The sequence below is a fragment of the Thrips palmi genome, unplaced genomic scaffold (genome assembly GCF_012932325.1).
Source record: "Thrips palmi isolate BJ-2018 unplaced genomic scaffold, TpBJ-2018v1 HiC_scaffold_8, whole genome shotgun sequence".
Taxonomy (NCBI): Eukaryota; Metazoa; Arthropoda; class Insecta; order Thysanoptera; family Thripidae; genus Thrips; species Thrips palmi.
The window spans coordinates 6,913,406-6,935,146 of NW_023144635.1; the positions used below are offsets into that span (position 1 = coordinate 6,913,406).

Sequence of the window (21,741 nt, forward strand, 5' to 3'; positions counted from 1 at the left end):
TACGGACACGTTCCTTAGGGAAGAAGAACGACCGACCACTAACTTCCGGTCCGGTCTAAGGTGCGGCGCCATTCTTTTTAAAGTGACTCGGATCGGATGGTGTGAATCGGTCTGAATTCAGAGAAGGGGAAAAGGGTCTTAGAATGATTCGGAGCTCTCACAGCTCTGTTGCTCGCAAACATGAAGCCATTGTACTAAATTTTTTGAGGGTATTGCTTTGGGCGTTTGTCTTTTCCCTGTGAGAGGTGTCCATGGGCCCATCGAGTTGGTAGATAATTTCTTAGTTTGTTAGGACAAGAGCCACCGACACAGTCATTATACAATAAATATACTTTATTATTTAAATATACATACAAAAATTAAAAACAAACAAAAATTAGCCATAACAAAACAATTTGAGGTGCAAAAAAACCTCTGCTTGAATAGAAACAGGAGGGCATACAATTTTTAAAAAATTCATTTGTGGTTTCTTTGGGGAAAGATTTTGTTAATACTGTATGTAAATGGTTTAGACAGATCTCTTTGTTCCCGCATTGTAAGTATTATGAATTAAACTGACCCAATCAGGAACTTTCCTCTCCCTCAAATAAGCTTCTTTCGATAAAGATTTTATTGTGACAAAATCAGTTGCACCATAAATTGCACCTGCAACAAGAGAGATAATAAATGTAGTTTCCTTTTTTAAAAAAAAAATTTTAAGATTATGAAAATTAGCTAGTGAATGCAAGGGTCTTACCTCCTAACCATGCAGTGTAATTTCCCTTGGCTGGAGGAGAATGGAACTGAAAGGAGCGGATTTTGAGGCGTTCTGAGTACTGTGGGGAAGCAGATAAAAATTCTAATTCTTCTTTTATTCTAGCCCCCATGCCGATAGCCATGGAAGTACCCCCAATTAGAAGGATGTTTTCAGCCAATGGTTTTCTCATATCAATGGGACACTGTAATTTTTTTTAGCTTAAAAGTCTGGTAAAAATTGGTGTAAGGATCAAACAAAATCAGAGATTCATACCTTTATGATCGCATCAAGTATCATTGTTGAAACACTGATCTGATCAGCATCCTGCTGAAAGAGCACATTAAAAGAATTTTCTCTTATATCACCACTGATATTCAAAATGTGGCTATCAGGTCCAACCAAGTACTTGACACTTGGAGGACTGGGACATGGTTTGCCTTCTTCTGCCTTTAGAGTTCTCTGAAGTGTTGTGACAAAGCACGCCCGTACTGTGAACAAAGTACATGATTAAACATTGCATTAACAATATCAATATCATAACTCTAAATGGATATAAGAACTGACCCTTGATATCCTCAATATTTGCTTCTGTGAGGTTTGCAAAACCTTCAGAAGGTTTTGATTTCTCTCTTTCCGAGAGCATCTCCTTAATTTGACTACAAAATACAAGTCAGATATAAATAAAAGGAAAAAAGAAAGATTGCATATGAATTAAACACTTAAGACCAAAAACCAACCACACCTTTCAACTGCATTTGCTGCTAGGGGTTGGGCTTGCCAAGCATGCAACACAGCAACTCCTTCATGAACAGGAATGACAACAGTTTCAACTGCACCCATATCGACAACAAGTGCAGTGTTAACCCCTAGAGTACTTAAAGCAACCACATGAGACGGAACAAACAATAGGGAAGAAACCTGTCAATGTTTAAGTCAGAACATGTTACTTTCAAGCCAGAATAACTCAGTGAGATGAGAATTACTATTTTAATTAAATGTAACTATTTACCTCAAAATGCATAAAAAGAACTTTAGCAAGCATTTCACGAATAGCTGTAGGGCAGAGGACTGACTCTACAACCACTACTCTTCTGTCTTTGGGGCTAACAAGTAAGTGCCTGAAATATAAAATAGGCGGTATGAGAGTAAAAATATCATTAGGTTAAAATAAAGAATGGCAGAACCTTCATTACCTGAAGTACAGGTTGTGAATGAAATCAACAAGAAGATCATACTGCTCATCAGAATTTAGCGCATCAAATACTTTTCGCATTTGACCACTTCTTGAACAGCGGACTTCAGTTCGTACTATGCAGCGAGGTGCAGCTTCCCCAGCGAAACCAGCCCTGAAAGAAAACGATAAATAGCATATAGAGCACAAAAATTTTTAAACATTTTTTTAAAATTCTGGGGACACAAGTGGCAACATAAAAGACAATGATCTGGCAACATGTCTTACTTGGTAAATCGCACTCCGAAATCAAATACAACCGATTGCTTCTCACTGGTGAGGCCCATGCCCCCTTCATAAAATGTTTTAATCATTTTGCCTCCAGGTAGAAATGAAGGTAAGGTTAAAGAGCCGATTGCCGATTGTCTGAACGGCGACTGCAACAAAGCAATATAAATTTAGATCTGAGGCAACGAGCTATGAACTACAACATAGTGGGCTCCGGTAAAAATAAAAACCCACTGAGTAAAAACACTAGAATTTACTACTTTAAATCCTTACCCCTTTCGCTTTGACAACAGTCAGTCAATCTCTTGTATGAAAAAGTTTTGGACACATTTCTCCCGCGGTACATTCAAAACCAATGATGCCAATATTACATGACACTCACATCTATGTTGTCCTCCGGTAACAATCGGGAACTCACAATGAGATTTGTTTCAACGAAAGAAAATAAAGAAAAACGAAGGTTTCAGTTTTGGATCTGGAAAAGTAAATTCTATTCCGAGACATGTTTTCGAAAATGACATGCCGCAGTTGGCTGCTGTTGAAGGTCGAAAGTCGTCAGCTGTTAACTTTAACTTTCTGCTCAGTGGTCTTTAAAGTATCTTTATTTTCGTTCTTATTCCTTCGTTTCCAGCCTCACGGAAATGGCTGGAAATTTGCCGAGGGCCGGCACTCTAGCTGAGAAAATCCAACGTTTTCGACGCATCGTCGATCAGAGTGGCGGCCTGAAAGGCTTCTTTTTGAGGCTGCAGAGGTAACTTGTGTTTGCTATCCATAACCTACACCATTATGAAGTGGTATTTAAGACATTAAAGATTGAGAAAGACACCTGTAAGACAATTTTGGGAGAGTTTTCTAGTAGCTCTTTTAGTATGCTAATTTTTTCTTTGTTAGTTTTTTGAAATGTCACTGATCCGTAGGTGCCCTGTGAAGGTTTTCACTTAACTCGGCCTTGTCTCTATTTTTCAGGATTGATGATGTGAAAGAGGGTAAACTTGTAGGTGTAGACAAATTTGGAAACAAGTACTATGAGAATCCTTTGTACTTCGTAGGTGAGTAACCCATCAGCAATGCTTTAAATATTTACATTCTAATAACTCATTCATCTGATTCAGAAAATTTTACGTTCTGCATTACTGTTCAAGTTGATGACTATCAATGTTTCTATGTTTAATTTCTTTTTCTGCACAGGTCGTAACCGTTGGGTTGAGTACTCAGACAGGTATGGCTATGATTATGACGGTAGCCAGATTCCAGCTGAATGGTATGGTTGGATGCACTACAAAACGGATAAACTTCCGAGTGAAGTGAGTAGAAGCTGGTTGGCATGTAAAAGAATTGTGAGATTTCACTCTTATGTGACTGTTGTTTTATTTTTTGTAGGATCCTACTCGTCCAAAGTATAAATGGATTAAAGAGCATGAAGAAAATCCTACGGGGACTGAGAGAGCTTATGTTCCTTACAGCACGACTCGCCCTAAAATTGAGGCATGGAAACCTCCCAAAGCTTAGATCTTCTAGGAAAATTGTAAATGTAAATATTTTAAAATGTATTTAAACTCAAATGAGACATAAATGTCGTTAAATGAATGCCTGAATTTTCATTGTTCATTTTTTGTTTTGTTTTTATAATCCTTATTGAACCAGAACCTTCTTAAATAAACCATTCAGTTCCATTGTTCCTGAGGTTTCTTATAGTTCTATAGTTTATATAGCGTTGACGGGTAGTCGTCACGTGTAGTGTAGTCAGTGTAGTCAAGCGAAATCACATTTCAAAGGGGCCCGCGAACGAGAGTGCTGCTGCCCTCTAGTAGTGGGGCAGAGAAACAGCGCTTCAGGAAATAGGGGTGGGGGTAAATGAGCGAACAACCGCGGCTGCTGGTTGGTCAGTAGTGTTTGTTGTCGATGCGCATGCGGTCGATGCGTCAGAGGCGTCTGCCACTGCCATTTTCCTTCCGCTGAGTTTTAGTTTGACGAATTCAAGATTGTGTACTCAAAGCAGAAAAATCGGAGAAACATGACGTGGGGCTTCGTAACTTGCGGACCCAACGAGGCCCTCGTAGTGTCCGGTAAATATAGGCTACATTCTACGTTTTTTTGCGATAACTGAGAACGGCACGGCGGGGAGTCGGTAGAAGAACGCCCACGGCTTGTCACGAACCACACACATTCTTGTCAATTGAGCCAATCGTGTCAAGTGGTTGCCCCTTAGTCACGTGAAACTGTTTGAAGTAAAATAAAGAAAGCGCTTCTTTAGTCCTCATGTTTGATCTTAAAATAAGTTTTGACTTCTTGTCATCGTTATTACTTAATTGTCAGCCAGAGCGCCATAACCACACTTCATTGATTTTTTAAAAATGGGTCGCTAGTATGGTCATTAGTGATACTACCATGCTCTGCTTACAACCAGTAATTCTTTGTGTCAGTCCAAGTCATTTTTGAACTTTTCTCATGAATATATTCAGTTTTGAAAATTGTCATGTGACTAACGGAATCATTTGGCAGAGCGGCTCCTCTGTTGATTGACAAGACTTGCGTCTAATCTGACTTAGCATGCCACTTTTTCATGATTTTTCTCTAGTAGTATTCCTTTTGCTTCCTGTTCATCTGCTTAGTATTCATAAAAGTATTTATTTTTCCTCCAGGATGTTGTTATGGCAAACCATTATTGGTGCCAGGAGGCAGAGCCTTTGTATGGCCATCCATTCAATGTGTTCAACGGTAAGCTGTTCACAAACTCAACATTGCCTGTGCATATTGTTTAGAAAGTTGTTTACAAATTGATTTGTACCTTTCCTCAGAATATCCTTGAACACAATGACACTGCAAGTGGAAAGCCCAACTGTGTACACAAGTCAAGGAGTGCCGATATCAGTTACAGGCATAGCACAGGTATTTTTCAAGTTTAGCTTTTGTTGTTTCAACCCATATTTTTAGAAAGTGTGAATTTTTCTGATTGTTGTTATTGATTGCAGGTGAAAATACAAGGCCAAAATGAAGAGATGCTTCTGGCTGCTTGTGAACAGTTCCTTGACAAAACTGAAGCTGAAATTCAACATATTGCCCTCGTCACATTGGAAGGACATCAGCGTGCCATCATGGGCAGTATGACAGTTGAGGTAAATCATATCTATAAATATATTACTGTGCTCTCTTTATCTGATCATAGTCATGACTTTTGGCTCCAAGATTTTTAATTATTTTTGGTTTTAATTTTTCTTTGCTCTTGACTTGTAGGAAATATACAAGGACCGAAAGAAATTCAGCAAGCAAGTATTTGAAGTGGCATCGTCTGATTTAGTGAATATGGGTATCACAGTTGTCTCATACACTCTGAAGGATATTCGAGATGAAGAGGTAAGCATATTTCATTCTTTTAAGTGGAGTTCTTGTTGCATTTTGCTACTCAATTATGTTGCTACTCGGTGTACTTGTCTTACTGGTAATGGGTAACTCGTTCTTAGCTGTGATAGAGCAGAGCTCTCTGCCATTATGTATTACAAGTGCAAACTAATTTGAAACACTGCCATTCACTGCCAAACATTTAGTGAGAAAGACATGTCATACACCACTTGCAGTTAAACTTGTTCTGCACACTTGCACATTAACTCATAAGTGTAACTCATAAGTGTACGTATCATTATATGGCCTAAGTTAGTTGCAATTTGGGACATTTTATGTGTTTGGAGTGGCAATGCTCTTGAAGAGGGTGAGTCACCTGGGCCTTGCAACCATCCGGCGGCGGGCGAGGCCGGCGGGGCCGGTTCCTCAGCAGCAGTAGCCTGAACGCGGCGCAGCGCGGCGCAGCACGGAACACAGGAAGCTGCGTCGGCTGCACGGCTGGGTCGGGTTGCTGGTTGCCGAGTGCACCACCCCCGCACGCCAAGGTCCGCCCGTCTCCGAAACCTTCCTGGCCTGGCACGGATATGTTGGCTTGCCCTGTATAGCCACTGTAATACTTTGTAATGCACACTTTGAAACGAGAAGCCCACTACTGGTTCCTATTGAAATTAATCAGACACTCCTACACTGAAGGGCATTATTTTCCTTTGTGTAAAATTTGGCTAGTGAATTTCTTTTGAAATATTTTTCTGGTAGTACAACTCCAGCAGTTTATGACAAAGAATGATAATTTCCTATTATAAAGAAAAAAAAAAGAGGGGGATTCACTCACAACGCTTTTGATATACTTTACTTGTAAATGTTGCATCCAAGGACTGATGGGCGTATTCAAATTTAGCCACAGCTAGTAACATGTAGGTTTGAGACTTGTTCTTTTTTTTTTTTTGCCTTAAATTCCAACTCTCATTTATTCACAATCCAATGTAGACTTCAGTTTCTATACTACATTTTCTAAAAGTGTGTAGATTCTTTTCATAAGAGTAGTTTCAGCAGCATGCTTGTTCTTATCCTCTCTAATTACCTTTTCTATTGCTAGCTTTAACCTGTTGTGTGTTCTCGTAATTAGAAAGGGCTCATTTGGAAGTAAATAGGATGACATCGGGAATCAAATAACGGCTCAAAATTAATTTCTCATGCTTTGTCATATCAGGTAATAAGTACACTTTGAACACCTGCCCTCAGCTTTTGTATTTTCCCTACGTCAAATATAGTTTCTTGTATCTTGTATTTGATGTATGGGCTTTTTTGTGGATATTTTTTGTTGTTTCGCCTTCCTTGTCTACTTGTATTTTATGTTTGTGATCTATTTGTTTATCATCATTGTTGTAATATGTGTGCAAAATTCATTCTTGAGTACTAATAGTGCCTCATGTTCCGCTACAAAGGGTGCTAAGGTATGTCCATTTTTACGGCCCATGGCATGTGGTGTTTTTGTAGTTTTAGAAAGGCTTGCATTAGAACTCTTTCATTAATTAATTATTTGAAAATACTCAGAGATCTGCTTATAGCACTGTATTGGTTTATATTCTAGCCAAACAAATTTAGATGCATTAAAATTAACTGCATAAAAATGATAATGCAATGGCTTGCTGGGAGTCGAATGACTCCTTTTTTATTTCCATTCTGATGAATGCTTTTTCTGGTTGTCTATAGTCTTTCCTTGGCTGTTACAGTCCAATGAGAACTACTCATCAATCAGGTTGTTAAGCATTAAAACATTGAGTAGGGCAGTTCTGGTCTGTGTACCATATTTAAATCTGACCTTTATTGTAGGATTGTTCTTTTGGAGGTTTTCTAGTTACTACACCTACCATGTTTGAGTTTTGGACATAGAAAGAAAATCTGCTGCCACGCTTTGTTGTTGACCACCTGCTGTACTATTAGTTGTCTCATATGCATGGCCGTAAAATTTGGATCTTTTTGTTCACTTCTTTTCTTTTGGCTAGTTTGTGCTCTTTTAAAAGGACATTAATTTTAAAATCAAAACATAAGGGCTTTGATATATTCAGGGTGCTTGTTTTTTTCTTTCTAGAACTGTTAAGTTTCAGAATATTTCATTGAAGCTTATGGAATAGTCGTAGAAGAATGCACATTTTATTTTTTTCCGTTTTAGATTGGTACATCTTATGTAGTTTAACACATGCAGCATCTTAATTTCATTGTGTTGATAACTCTTGGAACCCCTACTCTGACTAATACTTTACATTCATGATCACATTTCATTTAATATATTCCCTAGTGTATGAAATTTAAAAAGGTTTAAATTATTTGTTAAAAATAATGACAAATTCAGATTTTTGTGCAATTTGGTTACATGTCACCCCAGGGTTTTAATATACTACATTCTTCATCTTTGACCCCCTTCTAACTGATCAAAACAATTGTAAAACAAGCATTGTGTGTTGACTGTGCCTTACTTTTTTGAATTCTCCCTTATAGGGTTACCTCAAGAGTTTGGGAATGGCTCGCACAGCAGAGGTGAAGCGAGACGCACGGATTGGTGAAGCAGAGGCTCGCCGTGATGCACAGATAAAAGAAGCTATTGCAGAAGAAGAACGAATGGCATCCAGGTAATTGTTGTTGCTGCAAAATTGATTTTATTTTTCTTGACAATAGAGGACAAAATATGTTTATCTCTCTCTGTCTTCTTTTTTGAGAGGCCTCACGTGTTTTTCTTGTGTTTTTCAGGTTTTTGAATGATACAGAAATTGCTAAAGCTCAAAGGGACTTTGAGTTGAAAAAAGCTGCTTATGATGTGGAAGTTCAAACCAAAGTAAGTGAAAACATGAGAGGAACAGTGAAAAAAAAAACATCAAGTCTTATATGGAGCATAAATTTAGTTTTATTAATCTCCTTAAATGTCTCTTGCAGAAAGCGGAAGCAGAAATGGCCTATGAACTTCAAGCAGCTAAGACTAAGCAACGAATTAAGGAAGAACAGATGCAAATTCAAGTTGTTGAACGTACTCAAGAAATTTTGGTGCAAGATCAGGAAATTCAACGCAGACAAAGAGAACTAGATGCTACTGTGCGACGTCCTGCTGAAGCTGAAAAATACAAGTATGTCCGAAGTCTTTTTCTATTCTAGGTAGTTGAAGAAGGTGCCTTCTGACGTCTCAATAACACTGCTATGCCGCCAAATGTTGCCATGCATGTACGAAGGTTTGCTGCATAGTCTAGCATGACGTCAGAGAGTAACTTGGAATGTGGGTTTTCCGTTACCTCAAGTTTCCACACACATATCATTTTCAAAATTATCTTGTCATTTCAGGCTTGAAAAACTGGCAGAAGCCAACAAACAGCGTGTCATTCTTGAAGCAGAAGCAGAAGCTGAGGCTGTGCGAATGCGTGGGGAAGCTGAAGCTTTTGCGATTGAAGCAAAGGCGAAGGCAGAGGCTGAACAAATGTCCAAAAAAGCTGATGCCTGGAAAGAATACAGGGAGGCTGCTATGGTGGATATGTTGTTGGACGCCCTGCCCAAAGTAAGATATATTGCCCTTTTGATTTTTACCTGTCCCTTCCCTCTACTCTTCAAGTTGTTGCTGACTGTGAATCTCTATTCTTCAGGTTGCAGCTGAGGTCGCAGCTCCTTTATCGCAGGCGAAGAAGATTACCATGGTGTCCAGTGGTACTGGGGAGGTTGGTGCTGCCAAGCTGACAGGCGAAGTTTTGTCCATTGTCGCCACCGTGCCGGAACTGGTTCGAAAGATGACCGGCGTAGACATCGCCAAGGTAACAGCATCTGCTGCCATCTTGCCTCCGCGAGTTCCCGCCCCCTCCCCCGCGCCGTCACCAAACCCTGGTCCCGGGCATAACCACACCCCCGCCCACACCTCCCATGCCACTTCTCATTCTACGCACGGCACCCCGCCTCCTGTCAGCTTACGCATGCTCTCCTCCATCAGTGGCAAAGAACGTGAGGCCGCGCCTCGGTCACGGAACTAGCAGAACTAGTCAGCCACTCTAGCTTCAAGCAAGCCATGCTTCAAGCAAGCCATGCTTCAAGCAAGCTATGCTTCAAGCCATGCACGGTTCAGCTGAGCCATCGTTTTGTCAAGTGTTATCTAGTCTCATTGTTACCTGCACTATATTTATGTTTTTATATATGTCTCTGAAAATCATAAGGATACAAGAGCTTTGTTTTGTTTTAAAGCTGTTTGTCTCTTATGGTTAGCAGAGAATTTTTTATAATATATGGTATGATTCTGAAACAAAAGAATATAAACGGTGGGCGAGCAATGATTAAATAACATTGCTCGTAGCCCGGAGATTGCCTTGATCTGCTTGGGCCCATTTTGGAAGAAACACGCCTTTCTAAACACACTGAATTGAAAAGTATTTTTACAGAGTTTGGGACCACTTTTGTACCTGACAGTGGCGACATGTGGTTTATTAATTCGCTTTGTTTTATTAATATAAATGCTCAGCAACAGCCAACAAATACTTCCCCTTGATAAGTTCTTTTTGCTCATAAAAAATAATTATCTTAATGTATGGTCTATTGCCATTTATAACAGCATGCTCCTTGTAAAGAAACAAGTGCTCAGCTTTTAAAAAGTTTGCTTTTACCTACTAACTTTTTAATATATTTTTTCATCCTGAAAATCTTTATCTTCATATTATTTTAACATGTTTTGTGATTAAACTTTCCAACCTTTTTAAAATCTTCCTGAAGTCTATCTTCAAAATGTGCCGACTCGCTTTTCTTTTAATCTTTTATATTTGAATGTTGTTGGTTTTTGTTTGTTAGTTATACTGATTACTACTTATTTAATACAGTGTGTCCATAAGGTACGTGTTCACCTGTATGGCCATGTGACGTCAACCATTCGCAAGCCAACTACTTTGAAACCATTCAAAGCCTGAACTCCCATTTCTTCCTCCTCTGATTCACATTCTTAATGACAACACACAGTTAACTTTGAATGTGCTGAAGTAGCAACCCAAAATTAGCTTAGTTTCTGTAAACAAAGCATTCAGCATGTGTCAGGCAATAAATACATAGACGCCGGCGCCGCCCCGCCGCCCCGCCGCCCCCGCGGGCCGTCGCGGCACTGACAGCTTGCTCTTTTTTGAAATGCTGCAAATTTATTAGTGACTCACAATGTGTTCTTAAAAGTAAACTTCGTATTTGACCATGTCAAGTATGTCAGTAATATTATTGATCTGGTTCTTTTCCCTCTCAGCATTTAAAACTCAATCCTCTCATCAGGATGAAATAAAATTTTGATGCTTGGTAGAGAGAGTTAATGACATGGAAGGCACCTATATTTTTGAACTTCAAAACTGTATGGTAGCCAACAAATTTTCCTAAACAAAAATGAATATTTTTTAAGTGCAGAGGTAGTCAGTAATATTGATTGACTGATTAACATTTTGGAATGTGCACCGTGGAGCTACTTCCTACCATTTCATATTTGTTTTGGTCACTGTTTTTAAGACCTAGTTTTAATTTCACCTAATGTTGTATTTTTTTAACTGAAGTAATTTAAAGTGTAAGAACCTCATCATCAATTTTTTTAACATTGGCTCTAATCCTAGTTTATAAGTGTTGCTAGAAGACTACTTCGGTAATCATGTAGGCCGTACAAATGTGTAACACATCTACTATTCAGTTCAAGAAATGCTATGTCAATTTGTTTTGATAGGATCATTCCCTTTTGTTTGTTCATTCCTTCTAAAGGATTTGGCTTGAAGACATCAAAGCTCCTCTCTGATATGGACACCTCATATTGGTATTGATGTATTGTAACCTATGGCTTACTGATGTTTGATGGCATTCAGCCCCCCCTCAATATTTATCAATTTTCTAACGTAAAATTTTATTAAATTGTGTTTATGTATGGAGACATAAGTCTCCATGGTCTATGTGCATGTTGAGTTGTCCATATGATTCTTGTTAGAATTGCATGTTGTTTTCCCATCTTTTTCTAATAAATTGAGAGAAATTAATCAATTCGATTTGTAACAAAGTTAAAATACACTGTCAATGTGGACATTTATGTCTTATTACCTCAGATTGATTTGGTCTGTGTTTCTTTCCAAGTTTTGTTCGCCTCACTCACTAGCTTTATTTTGTGCTGGTTATGGTTTCTAGCAAACTGCTTCTATCATTCATTCTCATTAAGATTTCCTACGTCTCATCCATATTCATAAACTCAACAAACATGTCCAACGCTACTTAATGTTCTGCAAACAAAGGTTTTTAAAAGGTTAACCAATCTTGTGGACCTAGTTTGGTCTGTATACTTCCTGTAAAGACACATATTAGGCACATTACTTACACTGCAGAAAATAAGGTGCAAGAGTGGTTACTTAATCTGGTATGTACTGAATTTTATTTGAGTTATGTTCCAATAAGCATGGGATGCATATAAAATGTTTGCTTTGACAATTTTTTGGTAAACAAAATCATTGTAGTATTTTAGTTGCCTGCTTTTAGATATCATTTACACAGTAATTTGAAATATCTTGTTTCACTTGTTGAAGGGTTGATGTTTATTGTAGCACAGGTCCACACTTTGACACATGTTTGCATTGGCTTATTGCATAGCTTGCACTTTCATTTCCTACACCAAGCCTCCTTTCTGTTCTTTGAAGTGCCTCTTGAAGTTTTCTATCAATAGTTTTGTATTTGTTTAATAATTAATTTATCTTGTAACAGCCTCTTTTAGCTTGTCAACATGCTCTTTGTAAAAATTAAAACTTCGGTTGGAAATATAATTTTAACTGATTAACTTGTATATCATCACCTTATCAACTTAATAACTAATTAAAATTCTTTTTGTTCACAGTCTGTGAATGCTGCTTAAAAAATCAAGATGCTGAGTGATCCCGTATTGAAGTTGGATCTGGACAAAGAAGATGCAAAAGACGTTTTAATTATACAAACAAAGCAACATCTATGCTGCTGCCACACAAGAACAAAATTCTCATATGCTCTCATAAAATTATAGGAATATGTTCAGCATGTTTTGAAACTTCCTGTGTGCAGAATACACACAAGATAAATGCTGCATGAACTGTCTTTTTTTCCCTTCTGGCACTTCATGAAGAGAGAAGGCAGCTCTCCCCTTCGAAGTCGCTAGTAGCTCTGGGGCCATACATAAGTAGTCTAAGAAAGGTTAAGGACTGGAGAGAAGAGATGTCAAATTGGTAAAAATGTGCCATGTTAAGATTTTTCTAAGGAGACTTCTCTTCATAAGGCTCCTGGAGCCATTGGGCCTTGAGCCACGCTTTCATCACCACTGTGTCTTTTTGAAGTTGTGTGAGTGTGTTTTAAGTCATTTATCTTGCCTTTATTTTACTCACAATTTTGATTGATTCTTTAAACACATTCACTTTAAAATATTTTGAAACATTATGGGCGGACCCTATGCAGTGTAGGCAGTGCAAGGGCTTCTTTGGTGTCATTACATTGATATTATTAAATATTTGAGCTTACTATTTGCATTGAAATTCAAAGGATTCAAGACTGATGTGTTAACCCACATTTTTGAAGTTCCTGATAATTTTTCCTCTCCCCAAAGTAGCCTTGTTTTTGTACTTGTTTACATTTTTCTTGCTAAGCACTTGTATTAAAACTCTTAACTTTCATTATGTTGTAGTATTCTGTGTGAAAAGAATCTTTCCATTTATATTCATGTTACTTATATGTGAGATACCATATAGCATATTTTGCTCTTTGTGATGTGTTGTCAATGTTACCTATCCACCTTATGTGGTTTCTAAGAACCTAAGAATCAGAGTCCTCAGAAATACTTTCTTGGCTACTACCAATGGGAAGAGAAATGACCCCCCGCCTCTATCTCGTAAGTCAGTATGAAGAATCACTCGGGCACGGTTCATCACCGGGTCATTTCTCGTTCCACTGATAATGCTTTCTCATATGGTTCACTTTCATTTCAATAATTATTGTATTTTTATTGTTATTTTATATTATAATAAAGTTTTCATGAAACTAGCTGCAAGTGCAGCCTCTGCTTAATCCCTCTTTTTCATTGTTGGCAACCTTTCTGGGTTTCTCTCACTGCTCTCACTCCTGTGACTAGGCGTTATCGAACGAACCGTGACTAGTCATGTCGGGTGATTAGTCACGGTGCATGACATCAGTGAGGACGGTGGTCGTTATCAGCTTCGGCTTTCTCGGCATATCTCACATGATATGGGCTTAAGGACTGAATCGAACGGAGGTTTAATTGGTCTGAACTGAAGGAAGAATTTTGCGACCGATGCGTCTTTGTGCTCTTGCTTGATGCGTCGATTTTTTTTGGTCAGGGCGATGACGGGGAAAGGCGACCCAATGAGCGTACAACCGACTGATGTTGAGACAGATCACCCTTGCGAAAGTACTTAAGCCCTGCACGTGTTAACACTTTTCCCTTCGGCAGTTAAGTAATTAAGTTGAAGAAAAATGTTTTAAAAAGTAAAATAATTGCCACCCGGAAAAGGGAATGACTGGGTACTTCGTTCTCCATGGTGCGTGCAAGTGTATGACACCCTTCAAAATCATTTGGTGAATGAGTAATTGATTCAAGTCAGATATGGTATTTAAACTTTTGCCTCTGTGCAGCAAGCTGGAGCTCTTGGTGGACGTGCAAGCGCAACTTAAGAAAGTCCACGTGCAAGCGCAAGGAAAGGAAACCAGAGCCCGCGAGTTGTATGAAAATTAAACATCCGGATCCGCTTCCAGCAGACTACAGCAGACGGCTTTGTTGACATAATTTGACATTTGAAAGGGCACAAACAGTGACTGCGTAACAGTCAAATAATGCTGACCATTTTCTCAGTATTCAGCATTTGAAACTTTCAGTAATATTCACTCATTTTTCATCAAGAGCACTTTACCAAGACAGTGAATTCAGATCTAGAGGATAATAACATTGTTGACACTATCCCCCGCCCCGGTCTGTTGATTATCTGGTTCAGTTCAGACTTCTCCTCTTTTTTAATTGCTACCATGTCATCGCGAGGGCGCAACGAAACTGAGCAGCTACGCCAAAATCTTCAAGGACAACTTGATAGACTGGTTCAGCAGCTGGAAGACTTAGAGTCGTGCAAGTAAGATTAGGTTAAGATACACTCCTACCTCTTTACTATTTTTGTGTAACCAAAAATTGTCGGTTTATGTTTCTGTTTCAGAAGCGAATTAGATGAATCCGAATATACTGACACAAAAAATGATACGCTAGAGCAACTCAAGGAGCTCAACGAGAGCCTATCGAAGATGATGTCTGGAGACATGACACTTGTGGACCATTTAAGCGCCATGCAGCTGGTAAATTTTCGCCAGCTTTTATTTTTTATTCTTTAATTTGAATTCTGTGACTCCATTTTATCAAACTTCCACTAGGCTACTCAAGCAGCCATAAGTGCTGCTTTCCGAACCCCAGCTGTGATTAGGATGTTTGCCAGAAGAGAACCAGGGCTTCTTCGTGAAAGATTGTCAGATATTGAACGGGATATTAAATTGGGCAAAGGAGGTCTCTCAGCAGAAAATGAGAAGGTAATAAATAAAGGTTCTAGATGTTTCTCTGACTTAAATTCGGATAGATATAATTAATTTTAATCTGCCAGGTGGAAGTTCTTAATGCCCTGAGGCAGCTTGGAGAGAAACTTTCAGCTGCTGAGCTTAAACTTCTGAGTGAGCATTCATCACAAAGCAACTGCCAAAGGCTTAGCTTTGTTGAAGTCTCAGATGCTGGTAAGTGGAAATAAAATGAATCTGAATTGTTTGAACTCATGCACAGAATTATGCAGTGATATTATATTTTATAGGTATTGGTCAGGATGCCTTGGATATGGCAGGTAAAGAGGCAAGGTCTGTTCATGCAACAAAATAGATTTTTCTGCACACTTAAAATTTTTATGAGGTGGTCTTTTGTAAGAAAATAAGAATGAATTAAAATAGTGATGGTGAAGTTTATTTCATGTTTAAAACAAACAGCAATCTAGCAGGTCCCATAGTGTATCCAGGCTGTACTATTCCGCAATAATTTTTAAAAATACTTCTTGAATCAAATATACTTTAACAGAAATATACAGGCCTAATCTTACATGTGGCCAGCACACAACACACGTGAAACATTATGCAGCAGTAATAGAAAGTAGCAAAGTGAATAAAAAAATGTATAAACAATGCATACGGTTGTGGAAAAAAAAAATTGCACTTGAGGTGCAATGTGGTAATTTATTTACTTAAGATTAAGAACCTTCTCCTTCAGTAAGTCGTAGCTGGCTCCTGAGAAAGACTCAACCTGAAAACGAAAAAAAGTTAGTAGTTTTATTTTACTTCCTTGAAAGTTTTCAGCACGTTGGAAAAACATAAATAATCACCTTCTGCTTGTTCTTAATGAAGACAAAAGTGGGCATGGCAGAGATGTTGTAATCTGTGGCAATATCCTCATTTTCGTCAACGTCCACTTTCAGAAATACAACATCAGGATATTCAGCACTGAGTTCCTGGAACAAGACATGAAAAAATTGTAAGCCCTTTGATGAAGACTTACTTTGAACAAGGCAATTATCACCCTTCCCGCCTTTCAGGTCTTGTCTTATCTAATCAGCCATTTACACACTACATGATAAAGTAAAACCAGGCATTGTCATCCATGAAGAAAAAATAATTAGACTAATGGAAAAAGAGAAATATTCCTAACAACGATAAATACATCTAAAAAAAATTTGTAGGAGATGGTTATAATTAGCATCTCAGTAAAAGTGTAAGTGGATCATTATAATTACACAAATGAAGAAAATAGATCATAATGTGTCAAGCACCCAACCCTTCAGCATATTACCCATATACTCTCACATAAAACGCAAAGAGTGCGCATTGCCTGGTAAAGAATTTTTTTCGAAAGTAAGGGTAAATGAAAACTCACCACAAGTTTGGGAGCGATGATCTTGCACGGACCACACCATGTGGCAAAGAAATCAATTACAACCAGGCTACTACCCGCCTCAGTCAACTTCGCCTCCAAATCTCCCTGTGACAAAACATAGCAGTTGTTAGAAATGGAAACTTTGTACATGGTCTTTCTTTTCATTTTCTTAAAAACTCCAGACCAGGGAAGAAAGGTGCAAGTAAATTTCAAATGACAGTCTGACAACAATTGTGCAATAAAATGACCTTGGCAAGCTTCTGAAATGAATTCACTGACAATTTATAAAAGAGCACAAGAGGTGTTGCATAAATGTAGGTAGCTCAAGGTCACTTCCTATGAATCATATGTGACAATGATGACACGGAAAAGTTTGTGTTCCACATGGAAAGACCCAGTCCGGCTTCCACCATAGGCAGAGGCCTAAGAGCAGAAGCAGGAAAGGACAATTAAGTTTTTAAACGATTTCGAGCAATTACAGGAACGCACAACGTAGCGTGGTTACTAACCAAGCTTCAAGAGGCCATCCCAACCTTTTAGAAGGGGAAAAAGGCGCCAAGAAATGAGATAGCGTCTCAAATATGACCACTATTTGACTATTTTTTATTAGTTTAAAAAGAAACAGCAAGCACCGTGAGATCGAGACAACATAAACCATAAATTAACACCGGCCCAGAGTGAAAGGTAGAAAAGAGATAAGGCGCGAGGGGTGTGGACCGCCTCTAACTAGATCAATTTCCCTCAATGTCAGGGACCGCGACATAAATGGCTGCATCCTGTTTACAAACCTGGTCCTTCACGTGGTGCACCATCGTAGATTTACGTCAGTGAGGGTTTGACAGGAGAAAATGGGAAAAGTCGGCCGGGGAGGACGTGGAGCGCGGCGACAGCGGCGTCGAGCAGTTGGGAATGGAATGGAATGGAGGAATGGAATGATGACGAGCGAGCGCGTGCGCGTCAAGTGGAAGTGGAGTGGGGGTGACAGACGACGCCGGCGCCTCATGACGCGGCAACGGCAACAGCGCGTTTCTCGAATAGAGAACTTCTCTAAGAGATGCTTTTATTTCTTGCTAGACAGCGGGAATCAGAGAACAACGCAAAAAGAATAGACAAATACGCCGTTTCTTGTTTCAGTTCCCGGTCATGACATGCCAAGAGATACGGAGCCGACATGAGGTCCAATTTTTCATACTCATGGCTCATAGTCTCGGTCTCGGTGAGTCCAACAGCAATATGGTTTATTTCGAACCTGGTAGGAATTGAAAGGCTTCATTATTATGACAGCAAGAAGCAAGGTTGACAAGAGGACTTTTAAAACCAAGATACTTGTGGAATTGCCTTAAAGTTACTTGGGCGTTTGTCGAACCTTTCAAAAATAGGAAACCTACAGTAAAGTTACGTTACGCGTTGTCACTTGGAAACTAGAAATGAAGAACAAGCCTACGTTCATATTTGTGTCCATCTCGATTTGATCATATGTTTCGTAAATAGAGGTCCCTCGGAGAAATCAGTCACGTCCAAACTGATGTTTTATTCGTGCTTATATGGTCGCGGAATGAATTTCGAAGAAACCAATCGTTGACTTAATCCTAACCTAACAAGGTGCCTCCTCAACAGTGTCTTTGAGGTCTTTGTCAGTGAGGCTCTCCTCATCTATTTTGACTGTCCATAGCCTGTTTAGATGGAATTCTTAGAATCACTGCAGCAGGCAAGACTTCCAAAATGTTTCATGTTCAGGCTGCCATGTATTTGTTATTATGATTAAAAATAGATTTTCCCATGAAATGCCTGAAGAAAATGCCAAGAAAACCTTCCAAGATCGATCCGAATTTTCTATGGACAACGGCTCTTTTCCTTGTCCAGTCACTAACAGAGGAAAGTCAGTCCCTCTGAATGAGCTTTTGGAGAAGATACCGTTGGCATATAGCCCGTTAACAAAACAACTTCATATCATTTACCCTAAACAAGAGAGCACTACAATTGAAACTTGCGGTGCCTCGAAAGAAGACCAGTGTATGAATGAACATGATCCTGAAAGTATTGCTGTGAAGAGCGGTTTGAATGTAGATAAACAGCTGAACAATATTGAACAGATAGAGGATGATATGAGCAATGTATCTTTTCAAGAAACCATAAGCCCTTCTGAAGGTGATGGGAGTTCCCTATCAAGTGAAACATCTCACCAACTTGAGGAAAGCTTAGTTGATGACACTGTGAAAAGAAAGAAAAGAGGCTTGAGTAGTTTTTTCTCCAGGTAAGTGTAGCCACTCTCAGGTATAAGTTTGTATTCCCTACTTGAAATTACTAAATCATTTCATTTCCAGGGGTGTTTTTTCATGGAAAAGTAGGGACATATCACAAAATTCATCTAGTGCCGGTGCTCCTGGATGGAAACTGTTCAGCAAGTCTGTTTTTGAACAAGCATCCCCAACCTCTGGTGTTTCTGATGAGGTATTTAAGCTGTCTCTTCTTTTAAAAAAAACTTGTATTGTTTCACATCACCTGTTTTTATATGATTCTTATTTTTCTTTTGCAGAACAATGCAACTCCAGGACCTCTGGGCTCCCCTGCAAGTTTACGGTCAGCTCATGGAAGCAAGCGTTATGAAGATATAGTTGCTAGCAGCAGTGCATTAATATTGCATGACAGACCAGCAAACTTGCCTGCCAAATCCATCGATGAAGAAGCCAAACATAAGCAAGAATATGAACAAATGGTTGAGGCTGCCAAGAAAAGAGGTACTTATCTCATTCCCTCTCATCTGAAGAAATTTTGTGGATGCTTGTAAAGCACCCTCTTGATTTATTTTGAAATACATTTTTCCTTGTTCTAGAACGGCAAGAAGCAAAGATCAGAAAAAAGCAACAGCAACAGCAAATTAAGACAGAGGAAAGATTAGCACATGCCACAAAAGTTTGGCTTAATGATGTTCTTCCCAAATGGAACTCTGTGTAAGTTGTCCTATCTTCTAATTCCAACAACTTTTTAATATCTGCTCCAGTCTTCTAAAACATACTTACTTTACATTTCAGTTTGAGCTGTCGTAAGATTAGAAATCTCTGGTGGCAAGGAATCCCTCCATGTGTGAGAGGGAAGGTGTGGCAACTTGCTATTGGAAATGAACTTAATGTTACCCCTGAACTGTATGAGATTTGTGTATCCAGGTATGAGTCATATACATTGAAATTTTCAACAACTGAACATTTCAGTGAGTGTTCTCTATTGACCCAAGACGTAAACAATTTAATTTTCAGAGCTCAGGAGCTGCTTAAAGCAGTAAGCAACTCCTCCAGTAATAATGATTCTGTTGAAGAAAATGATAATCCTGACAGACAAGCCAGTATTGAGTTAATTCAACTGGATATTTCTAGAACATTCCCACAGTTATGTATATTTCAAAAAGTATGTTGGTTTTTCAGCATAATGTACTGCAGTTTTTTATTATTTTTTTAAATTTTATGTTGCAGCTTTTAAAAAAATGATTATATTACATAATTGTAATACCTTTTTGTTTTGTTTGTTTAGGGTGGTCCTTATTATGACATATTGCATAGTCTTTTGGGGGCTTATGCATGTTATCGTCCAGACATTGGTTATGTTCAGGGTATGTCCTTCCTTGCTGCAATTTTGATTCTCAACATGGAAGAAGCGCAAGCTTTTGTATGCTTTGCTAATCTTCTCAATCGCCCATGCCACATGGCATTTTTCAGATTAGACCAATCTGTGGTAGGTGTATACACTGCGTGTTTACTGCACTAGTAACATTCTCTACTGCTGTTTTTTATTTCCCATTTTCTGTTTCAGATGCAAGCTTATTACTCTGTATTTGAGCAATTGATGGCTGAAAACCTTCCTAGAATACATAGTCACTTTATAAAATCACACCTCACACCAGACTTGTATCTTCTTGATTGGATCTACACAGTTTTTGCCAAAGCAATGCCCCTTGATGTAGCTTGTCGAGTTTGGGATGTCTTTTTAAGGGATGGCGAAGAATTTTTATTTCGTACTGCCCTAGGTGAGTAGGTGGCACTGATTCCTTGATTGTGAGCTCACCGATTAGCTCTATTTAATATTTGTCTTCTTTCATTTTATAGGCGTTCTTCACTTACACCAAGAGCTGTTGCTAGGCTTTGACTTTCTAGCTGGAGCACAATTTTTAACAAAATTGCCAGAGGATTTAAATGCTGACAATCTTTTTGTATCTATTCAAGGGATACGAATGCAGCACTATGTTGATTTACTCTCAACGTACCGTTCAACCTGTGGTGCTCCTTCAAGTGGTTCATATTGCAGTACGACGAATAGTTCAGGAACAAATACACCAGTTGAGCTTAGTTAAGTGAGCAGGGATTTTACTTCTCGAGTTGTTATAATCTTGCATGTACCATGTGCAATAGGTAATGCAGCACTTTTTATTAAAAGAAATTCTTGATAGACATGTGAGCGAATAGAGTTTATTTATTTTTGTATTCATTGCTCAAATGACCTGTCATTTTTTAAACGTAATGATATTTTTTATAAAGCAACATTGATATTATATTTTGAAAATCTCTAATTTTATCTCATGACCTTGTTACAAAGAGATCTGTATCTTTTAGTTTTCTTTTACAGTTTGTCTTAATTTTTATTATTTGTTACAGTAGTTATTTAAGTTTTGTTATGACCGCCAGTTTCTGCAGTATCTGATAAATTTACGAGCTAAAGAGGTTTTTATCACAGGTTGCGACAGGGAATAGTAAGGTGTTGAGTGAAACGTTATTACAATACCTCATGCTGTTATGTCAACTCTGTGTCATTTATGCTTTACTATCAACTTTTGTTTTAATTTGTTTTGTTGTTTTCCTTTGAAGGCTAGTCATCTGTAGAGAAGAGATAAAAACTGTGACAATAGTACAATTGTTATTTCCTGTTTTCATGTGGAATCTCCTCTTTTTAAAGATGTGTTCATTTAGTATTTTCCTTCCTGTTTCAGAGAGGCTTTGTTTCTCATCTATAGAGATACTTCTCAAAGTATGTTCCATCATATTTTGTTCCGTCTTTTGACCAGGTGTCTTTCTTACATGTCATATTCCTAACCTCTTGTACTTGTTATGCTCAATCCATTTAGCCCTAATCTAAAGTCTCTATTTTTGTATGAATTTGCAGGACTTATTAGTGTTATCAACATTGTAGTCTGGATTTTTGTTTTGTGGAAGAAGCAGTTGTCTGTTAAAATTGTGATGGTTATAAATGTAATTTATTGCAAAAGACTCTTAATTTTCT

General features: G+C 38.4%; 6 protein-coding genes across 7 annotated transcripts; 4 read left to right on the forward strand and 2 right to left on the reverse strand.

Annotated features, from left to right (window-relative positions):
* Positions 1 to 315: 315 nt before the first annotated feature.
* Positions 316 to 2,537, reverse strand: LOC117653423 (actin-related protein 10). 2 transcript variants are annotated; one of them, XM_034399077.1, is made up of 9 exons: positions 2,469 to 2,537; positions 2,196 to 2,344; positions 1,930 to 2,082; positions 1,746 to 1,854; positions 1,479 to 1,654; positions 1,301 to 1,392; positions 1,010 to 1,224; positions 737 to 938; positions 316 to 645 (listed from the first exon to the last, which is right to left on the reverse strand). In XM_034399077.1, exons 2-9 carry the CDS (start codon positions 2,279 to 2,281, stop codon positions 509 to 511), a joined length of 1,170 nt encoding a protein of 389 aa, XP_034254968.1. In that variant the 5' UTR covers positions 2,282 to 2,344; positions 2,469 to 2,537; the 3' UTR covers positions 316 to 508. The 2 variants fall into 2 exon arrangements, with proteins under 2 accessions (XP_034254968.1, XP_034254969.1); XM_034399078.1 differs by lacking the exon at positions 2,469 to 2,537 and adding an exon at positions 2,430 to 2,448.
* Positions 2,538 to 2,733: 196 nt separating this feature from the next.
* LOC117652941 (probable NADH dehydrogenase [ubiquinone] 1 alpha subcomplex subunit 12) lies at positions 2,734 to 3,803 on the forward strand. The gene is made up of 4 exons (XM_034398158.1): positions 2,734 to 2,946; positions 3,162 to 3,244; positions 3,384 to 3,499; positions 3,576 to 3,803. Exons 1-4 carry the CDS (start codon positions 2,837 to 2,839, stop codon positions 3,702 to 3,704), a joined length of 438 nt encoding a protein of 145 aa, XP_034254049.1. The 5' UTR covers positions 2,734 to 2,836; the 3' UTR covers positions 3,705 to 3,803.
* Positions 3,804 to 4,075: 272 nt separating this feature from the next.
* Positions 4,076 to 13,556, forward strand: LOC117652935 (flotillin-1). The gene is made up of 11 exons (XM_034398136.1): positions 4,076 to 4,261; positions 4,838 to 4,913; positions 4,994 to 5,084; positions 5,168 to 5,311; positions 5,430 to 5,549; positions 8,034 to 8,164; positions 8,283 to 8,367; positions 8,466 to 8,653; positions 8,865 to 9,075; positions 9,161 to 9,325; positions 12,388 to 13,556. The coding sequence occupies exons 1-11, from the start codon at positions 4,210 to 4,212 to the stop codon at positions 12,403 to 12,405; spliced, it is 1,281 nt and encodes a 426-aa protein (XP_034254027.1). The 5' UTR covers positions 4,076 to 4,209; the 3' UTR covers positions 12,406 to 13,556.
* Positions 13,557 to 13,709: 153 nt separating this feature from the next.
* On the forward strand, positions 13,710 to 15,518 carry LOC117652939 (protein LZIC-like). The gene is made up of 6 exons (XM_034398156.1): positions 13,710 to 14,071; positions 14,166 to 14,653; positions 14,735 to 14,870; positions 14,946 to 15,098; positions 15,170 to 15,296; positions 15,371 to 15,518. Exons 2-6 carry the CDS (start codon positions 14,553 to 14,555, stop codon positions 15,433 to 15,435), a joined length of 582 nt encoding a protein of 193 aa, XP_034254047.1. The 5' UTR covers positions 13,710 to 14,071; positions 14,166 to 14,552; the 3' UTR covers positions 15,436 to 15,518.
* Positions 15,495 to 17,421, reverse strand: LOC117652942 (thioredoxin-2). The gene is made up of 4 exons (XM_034398159.1): positions 17,265 to 17,421; positions 16,477 to 16,581; positions 15,929 to 16,054; positions 15,495 to 15,849 (listed from the first exon to the last, which is right to left on the reverse strand). The coding sequence occupies exons 1-4, from the start codon at positions 17,286 to 17,288 to the stop codon at positions 15,787 to 15,789; spliced, it is 318 nt and encodes a 105-aa protein (XP_034254050.1). The 5' UTR covers positions 17,289 to 17,421; the 3' UTR covers positions 15,495 to 15,786.
* A 46-nt stretch (positions 17,422 to 17,467) lies between these two features.
* On the forward strand, positions 17,468 to 21,726 carry LOC117652930 (TBC1 domain family member 12-like). The gene is made up of 9 exons (XM_034398127.1): positions 17,468 to 18,730; positions 18,801 to 18,927; positions 19,013 to 19,214; positions 19,310 to 19,427; positions 19,509 to 19,640; positions 19,731 to 19,878; positions 20,002 to 20,202; positions 20,281 to 20,494; positions 20,574 to 21,726. The coding sequence occupies exons 1-9, from the start codon at positions 18,234 to 18,236 to the stop codon at positions 20,816 to 20,818; spliced, it is 1,884 nt and encodes a 627-aa protein (XP_034254018.1). The 5' UTR covers positions 17,468 to 18,233; the 3' UTR covers positions 20,819 to 21,726.
* The last annotated feature ends 15 nt before the right edge of the window (positions 21,727 to 21,741 follow it).